Source organism: Penaeus chinensis, chromosome 24 (genome assembly GCF_019202785.1).
Source record: "Penaeus chinensis breed Huanghai No. 1 chromosome 24, ASM1920278v2, whole genome shotgun sequence".
Taxonomy (NCBI): domain Eukaryota; kingdom Metazoa; phylum Arthropoda; class Malacostraca; order Decapoda; family Penaeidae; genus Penaeus; species Penaeus chinensis.
The window spans coordinates 22,425,597-22,433,096 of record NC_061842.1 but is presented as its reverse complement, the minus strand read 5'-3'; the positions used below and the strand labels follow the sequence as shown (position 1 = coordinate 22,433,096).

At 44.6% G+C, this 7,500-nt stretch overlaps 2 protein-coding genes across 5 annotated transcripts in view; one reads left to right on the top strand and one right to left on the bottom strand.

The window, feature by feature from the left end:
• Positions 1-7,500, top strand: part of LOC125038188 (adenosine kinase 1-like) — a 53,994-nt gene that overhangs the window by 36,692 nt on the left and 9,802 nt on the right. For all 4 annotated transcript variants that reach the window (XM_047631573.1, XM_047631570.1, XM_047631569.1 and 1 more), the window contains one exon: positions 7,268-7,475. In XM_047631573.1, the coding sequence (XP_047487529.1) occupies positions 7,268-7,475 (208 nt within the window). The remainder of the gene's footprint in view (positions 1-7,267; positions 7,476-7,500) is intronic.
• Positions 253-6,432, bottom strand: LOC125038187 (oplophorus-luciferin 2-monooxygenase non-catalytic subunit-like). Its single transcript, XM_047631568.1, has 6 exons — positions 4,564-6,432; positions 4,344-4,461; positions 3,919-4,138; positions 1,431-1,592; positions 1,098-1,292; positions 253-972 (listed from the first exon to the last, which is right to left on the bottom strand). The coding sequence occupies exons 1-6, from the start codon at positions 5,057-5,059 to the stop codon at positions 829-831; spliced, it is 1,335 nt and encodes a 444-aa protein (XP_047487524.1). The 5' UTR covers positions 5,060-6,432; the 3' UTR covers positions 253-828.

The following is a 7,500-nucleotide window of genomic DNA, read 5'->3' as shown; positions in this document are numbered from 1 at the left end:
ACACACACACACACACACACACACACACACACACACACACACACACACAAACACACACACAAACACACACACACACACACACACAAACACACACACACACACACACACACACACACACACACACACACACACACACACACATACACACACAAACACACACACACACACACACACACACACACACACACAAACACACACACACAAACACACACAAACAAACACACACACAAACAAACACACACACAAACACACACACACACACACACACACACACACACACACACACACACACACACACACACACACACACACACACACACTGTCACTGGAATATACAATATTACAAATGTGTTCAGCCAAAATAGTGGGGGTTTTTTTTCTTCTTCTTCTTTTCTTTTTCATATGTACATTCCTCACTCTCTTTCTTTCTATCTTTCCTTTCAAAGTTTGAAGTGAATTGATTTTTCCACAATTAAAAACACTTTTGATCTATATTTTGTATTATAAGTTATTATATGGCAGAATTGGTGCCAACACAGTAGAAAAAGAGGGGCATAGGGACACAATACAAGTAGGAAATAAATAAATAAATAAATGTGTAAATTTGCCCCCTTTAGACAGGTAAACAGTTACAGGTTACCAGTATGTATAATGTGTATATATACAATGTGTGTGTGTGTGTGTGTGTGTGTGTGTGTGTGTGTGTGTGTGTGTGTGCGCCTGTGTGTGTGTGTGTGCGTGTGTGCCTGTGTGCCTGTGTGTGTGCGTGTGCCTGTGTGACATACATATATACAGTTCAAATACTCTTATCAACGGCCACAAAAAGGATCAGCAACCAGGCTCAGACAGGAAAAGGTACAAGTAATAGGTTGGATACTGCTGGAGCCAGAGAATGTCATTGCAATGTAGAGGGTTCTCTTCAGCATTAATGTAGCCATCGAAATCGCTGCTCATGACAGTGTCAAGGATTGGCTGCAAGGAAGAGGTTAGGGCGTCAGCTGATGGAGGGATTCACCAATTCGTAGGAAATCATTATTCAGAACACCAGTTTTGCTTTCCAAGTAAATCCTTGTGCATAAAAAGGGGGATTTGCTCACCGTAAATATAGTCTCCTCAAGAACAGGTAGGTGATTATAGGAAATGTCCAAGATTGTTGGCTGTTCCTTGCTAAATGCCTTTTCTTCAATGGAGTTTATGCTGTTGTGGTCGAGAAAGACCAGGACAGTCTTGGCAGATAAGTAAAATGTATGTGCATTGATTGTCTCAAGTTGGTTCAGTCCAATGTCAAGCACCTAGGGGGGAAAAAATACATATTATGGCATTATGCAAATCATCAGTAATATAGTTATATTGTAATGTATTTATTTAAGAAATAAGTTTAAGCTACCTTCATTCCCCACAACTTATGATAGAGGGAAAAAAAAACTTACTTCCAAAGTTGGTAGATCTGCAAAGGCCATTGGAGAAATGTTTGTAATTTTGTTCTCGTTGAGGTAAAGATTCTGTAGCTGAGGGACACGGCTGAGAACAGGGATGCTTGAGAGGCTGCTGCCCGCGATTCTCAAGGTCTTGAGACTTGTGAAGTGAACCATCTAGATAAGGGGGAGAATATTCCTAGTTTAGGGTGATTTTCATAGCTCCATATCTGTAAAGTTGCCCTTTTCTCTCTCTCTCTCCCTTCCTCCCTCCCTCTCTATCTCCCTTCCTCCCTCCCTCTCTCTCTCCCTTCCTCCCTCCCTCTCTCTCTCCCTTCCTCCCTCCCTCTCTCTCTCCCTTCCTCCCTCCCTCTCTCTCTCCCTTCCTCCCTCCCTCTCTCTCTCCCTTCCTCCCTCCTCTCTCTCTCTCCCTTCCTCCCTCCCTCTCTCTCTCCCTTCCTCCCTCCCTCTCTCTCTCACCTTCCTCCCTCCCTCTCTCTCTCCCTCCCTCTATCTCTCCCTTCCTCCCTCCCTCTCTCTCTCCCTTCCTCTCCTCCCTTCCTCCCTCCCTCTCTCTCTCTCTCTTCTCTCTCAGTCTCTCTCTCTCTCTCTCCTCTCTCTCTCTCTCTCTCTCTCTCTCTCTCCCTTCCTCCCTTCCCTCTCTCTCCCTCTCTCCCTCGCCTCCCTCCCTCTCTTCATCTCTCTCCCTCCCTCCCTCCCTCTCTCCATCTCTCTCCCTCCCTCCTCCCTCCTTCTCTCTCTCCCTCCCTCTCCCGCTCCCTCTCTCTCCCTCCCTCTCTCCTCTCTCTCATCTCTCTATCCTCTCTCTCTCTCCCTCTCTCCCTCTCCCCTCTCGTCCTCCTCCCTCTCTCCCTCTCTGTCTCTCTCCCTCTCCCCCCCTCTTCTCCCTCTCCCCCCCTCTCTCCCTCTCCCCCCCCTCTCTCCCTCTCCCCCCCTCTCTCCCTCTCCCCCCCTCTCTCACTCGCCCCCCCCCTCTCTCACTCTCCCCCCTCCCTCTCTCACTCTCCCCCCCCCCTCTCTCTCTCTCACTCTCGCCTCTCTCTCTCACTCACTCTCTCTATCACTCTCACTCACTCTCTATCCACTCTCTCTCTCTACTCACTCTCTCTCTCTCTCTCTCTCTCTCTCTCTCTCTCATCTCTCCTCTCTCTCTCTCCTCTCTCTCTCTCTCTCTCTCTCCTCTCTCCCTCTCTCTCACTCTCTCTCTCTCTCACTCTCTCTCTCTCTTCTCTTTCTTCTGTCATCTCTCTCTCTTCTCTCTCCTCTCTCCTCTCTTCACTCTCTCTCTCTCTCACTCTCTCTCTCTCTCTTCTCTCTCTATCTCCTCCTCTCTCTCTCTACTCTCTCTCTCTTCCCTCTCCTCTCTCTCTACTCTCTCTCTCTATCCCCCCCCTCTCTCTCTCATATCCCTCTCTCTTCTCTCTCTATCCCCCCACTCTCTCTACTCTCTCACTCTATCCCCCTCTCTCTCTCTATCCCCCCTCTCTCTCTCTATCCCCCCCTCTCTCTCTCTCTCTATCCCCCCTCTCTCTCTACTCTCTCTCTATCCCCCCTCTCTCTCTACTCTCTCTCTCTCTACCCCCCCTCTCTCTCTACTCTCTCTCTCTCTACCCCCCCTCTCTCTCTACTCTCTCTCTCTATCCCCCCCCTCTCTCTCTCTCTCTTTCTCTCTCTCTCTCATTCTCTCTCTCTCTTTCTCTCTCTCTCTCTTTCTCTCTCTCTTTCTCTCTCTATCCCCCCTCTCTCTCTACTCTCTCTCTCTATCCCCCCTCTCTCTCTACTCTCTCTCTCTATCCCCCCTCTCTCTCTCCTCTCTCTCTCTATCCCCCCTCTCTCTCTACTCTCTCTCTCTACCCCCCCCCTCTCTCTCTACTCTCTCTCTCTATCCCCCCCCTCTCTCTCTCTATCCCCCCTCTCTCTCTCTATCCCCCCTCTCTCTCTCTCTCTACTCCCCCTCTCTCTCTACTCTCTCTCTATCCCCCCTCTCTCTCTCTATCCCCCCTCTCTCTCTCTATCCCCCCTCTCTCTCTCTCTACCCCCCCTCTTTCTCTCTCTATCCCCCCTCTCTCTCTCTATCCCCCCTCTCTCTCTCTATCCCCCCCTCTCTCTATCCCCCCTCTCTCTCTCTATCCCCCCTCTCTCTCTCTATCCCCCCTCTCTCTCTCTCTCTATCCCCCCCCTCTCTCTCTCTATCCCCCTCACTCTCTCTATCCCCCTCTCTCTCTATCCCCCTCTCCCTCTCACTCTCTCTCCCTCTCACTCTCTCCCTCTCACTCTCTCTCTCTCTCTCCCTCCCTCTCTCCCTCTCCCTCTCCCTATCTCTCTCTCTCCCTCTCCCTCTCCCCTCTCTCTCTCTCTCTCTCTCTCTCTCTCTCTCTCTCTCTCTCTCTCTCTCTCTCTCTCTCTCTCTCTCCCTCTCCCTCTCTCATCTTTAAAAAAAATCCACCCAAAAACCTGCAGTAGTAAATAATTCCATTCCTACCTCTTCAAAGGGGAAGTGTCGAAGATGAATGTTATACTGCAAGGAGATTTCCTCGAGTGTCCCCTCACTTCCAGCAAAGGCATTGGCTGCTATACTCTCAACAAGGGTATTCTCAATTGCAATATTGATGAAAGAAACTCCACCAAAGAGGTTGTCTGTGAGTAAGGTCTGGTTTTTCACTGAAGGGAACTCATATTGTATCATCAGGAATTTGGTGTAACTGCCAATGAAGAAAAAGAAGTTTTAAAAACATGAGAAAAAGTAAGAGGTGTTATTCATGTGATTTTCTGTTTGTGTATATATATGTATTTTTTCCTTTCTTTCTTTTCTTTTCTTATTTAATGAATTCAGGGAAGCTGAGCATTTATTCTTTATTATATGTGATGTGTCTGATCAAAAATAATATGCATTTAGTTAGTGATTACTTTTGTATCGGAAAGGAGACTGTGTGAAAGAGCTCCTGTAGTTGGTTCAGATTCGTAACAGCAGAGCAGTTGATGACCTTGGAGCACGGGTCACACTGGCAGGGCCAGAACTCCTCACCTGTGGAGATAGGGATTTTTGTTAGTTCTTCCTCTTTCACTGTGTCTGGGATATTTATGAAATACAAGATCTAAGAGAAGTGAAAAGTTTTGCAGCACTCACTTGGGGGACACACGTTGGAACAGTCTTGGGAGTCTTGTTTTGGATTGAGAGGGAGCTTTTGGTTCAGCTTATTCAGAAGATTCCTCAGGGACTCGGGGGCTGTCTCAGAAAGATTGTCTGATTTGCCAGTGACTTTCCTGACATGTGATACTTTATCAGGCACTTTCCTTGATACCCAGTTGGAAAAGACATCGTGAGGCCTAACAGCTAGGCTACCCTTCTCCTTAGGTGTTTCTGTAAGGAGTTTACTTTGAGGATGAACACTGATCCCTTTTGAAGATGAAACACTCAACGAAGGCCAGTCTTTGGTGTCACTCTTTAGATGCTGTTGGAAGAATTCAACTTTGTTCTGAGCATAACTCTTCCAGATTGGGGATGGCAGAGGGGGGAGGATCCCAGAGTGCTTTGCCTCCTCCCGCGTTGTTCTTTCAGGAATCGTCAATCCCCCACATGCAGAAATGGTCACCAGAATGTACAGTAAGGTTTTTGTATCCATACCTTTAATGAATTCAGTGGTACTACTAGCAATACCAAATGAAATGGCCTGAGGAAAATGGAACTGAAAGCTCCAACGTGGAATTGAAACTAAGAATGCATAAACCCAGAGGAGAGAGTGTATTTATACACCTGATAATATAGCTGATGTCATGGTTATACGTTAGTGGATGATAAGGCCACCTTTACCTTATAACCCAGTAACCAAATATCATTCATTGGGATAATCTAATCAGAACTTACTAAGTAGATAGTTATCACAGTGGCTGCATTTTTAGAAATGTCAGAATATTTGTCTTCAAAATCTAGTCATTCTTTATTTTGAAGTCTTTTCCAAGAAGGGGACATTAATTCAGAAAAGGCTCCCAAAATTGCAAGCACTAATAGCAGAGTGTACCTATTTAATTCCACATAATAGGTTCAATTAAAAAAAAATGTGTGTGTAATGATAAATAAGTGTCTGTGTATTATATACATTAAAAAAAAAAAATGTTAGGATTCGTACACATGTTCTTCCTGTCTTTTTCACAGAACAGTACTTATGACGTCTGCAGAGGAGAGAGGCAGAGTATCTCTTCTTTTTATCTGGTACATTTTGCGTCAGTTAGTGAGCAGCATGATGAAAGCTGAGAAAGTATTTAAATAGGCAGCTGTTCTTCCTATTGGTTGAAAATATAAAGATTGCAACAAGATATTTCTTGTCAATTCTAGGAAAAGTGCCTTCCAATCTTTGAGAAATTAATGTACTACTGAAGGCTTGATTTTACTATTTCAGTTTCCTGTGGAAAATTACTGGTATTTGGTATAGGTCACAGAAGATAGAGAGATAGCTTGACAGAAAAATGGTGAAACTTTGAATTTCAAGGCAGTACTTGTATATTACATGTGTTGTGTGGTGCTTATTGCATGAAGTGTTGTAATGGCTGGCTTACCATCTCTCTCTCTCTCTCTCTCTCTCTCTCTCTCTCTCTCTCTTCATAACACTTTATCTGCCAGTAGTGTTTACAGAGTAACTCTGTCGCCAGTTCAGAGATAAAACCATGATAGCAAGTTTGGGTGCTGTGATATGGGAAAGTATATTTTTAGTACATATTTTTATGTATTGTTTTGATCAGCTCATTTAATCTCTGTCAGCGATCAAGACACAGGCGCCAGAAGTTATGCATGGAAATGAGTATTTTTGTAATGGACAATGGTGCCATAGGCAAACTTCGTTTTTTATGGGTATGTGGAGATTAAATGGAGTGCAGATATTACTGTTGTTGTTTTTTATAGATCAATCTGATTACAGGTCTGATTGTTTGGTCGTGTGATTCACATGTTTTCATTTTGGTCATGTTCTTGTATTACGTAAGGTGTTTATGAATGACTCATTTTCCTGTTGAATGGTTTGCTAAGATTTTCTTCTTTTACTAATTCTTTATTATCTTTCTTCCATATTTACGTTTCTCTCTCTCTCTCTCATCTCTCATCTCTCATCTCTCTCTCATCTCTTTCTCTCTCTCTCTCTCTCTCTCTCTCTCTCTCTCTCTCTCTCTCTCTCTCTCTCTCTCTCTCTCTCTCTCTCTCTTCTCATCTCTACCCTTGACATCTCCCTTTTCCTTTCTTCTCTTCTTTCCTTTTTCATCATTTCCTTCACCTCTTCTTTACTCTTCTCACATGTTCTTTTGCACCTCTTAAGTGAAATCTCCCCCCCCCCCCCCTCATAAATGCAGACACCTGAAGCTCTCTCATGAGAATTACGTCAGACCCAAGGATGTTCTAGATATTTCAGTAATTGCATTTCAAGGACAGATAAACACCCACCCCCCTCCCTGACCATCTACCTCTGAAGTGAGGCAAAAAGGGATGGTAGTGATGGTGGTGGTGATGATGGTAATGAGAATAGTAAAGAGTGTTATATGGAAGGCTATTGAAGGGAATTGTGTCATTTAGCAATTGATTGACAGACAGGAGTATGAATGGATGCAGAGTAACAGTATTTTCTTTTTTTTCTCTCTTTTCTTTCTTTTTTTCTTGCTTGATCTTGCTCTTGTAAGGTTCTAGTTTAAGAGGAAAAAAAGATACTCTGAGGTGGAGTTTGAACGTTTATACGTAGTCGGATAAATAGATTTTACGTTGAAATATGTACGTATTCAGTAGAAAATGAGCCATCTTCCTTTTCAATGCCATCATATTAAATACTTCTTTCTCTTATTTCACCTTACAGGGAAGGCATACTCTTTGGCATGGGCAACCCCCTGTTGGACATCTGCGTCAACAGCAACGAGGACTTCCTGAAGAAATACGACTTGGAGGCCAACAATGCGATCCTGGCTGAGGAGAAGCACATTCCCATGTACAAAGAGATGGCAGAGATGGAAAGTGTGGAGTACATTGCTGGGGGAGCCACACAGAACTCCATGAGAGTAGCACAGGTAAGGGTGGAGGGAGGGATTCTGG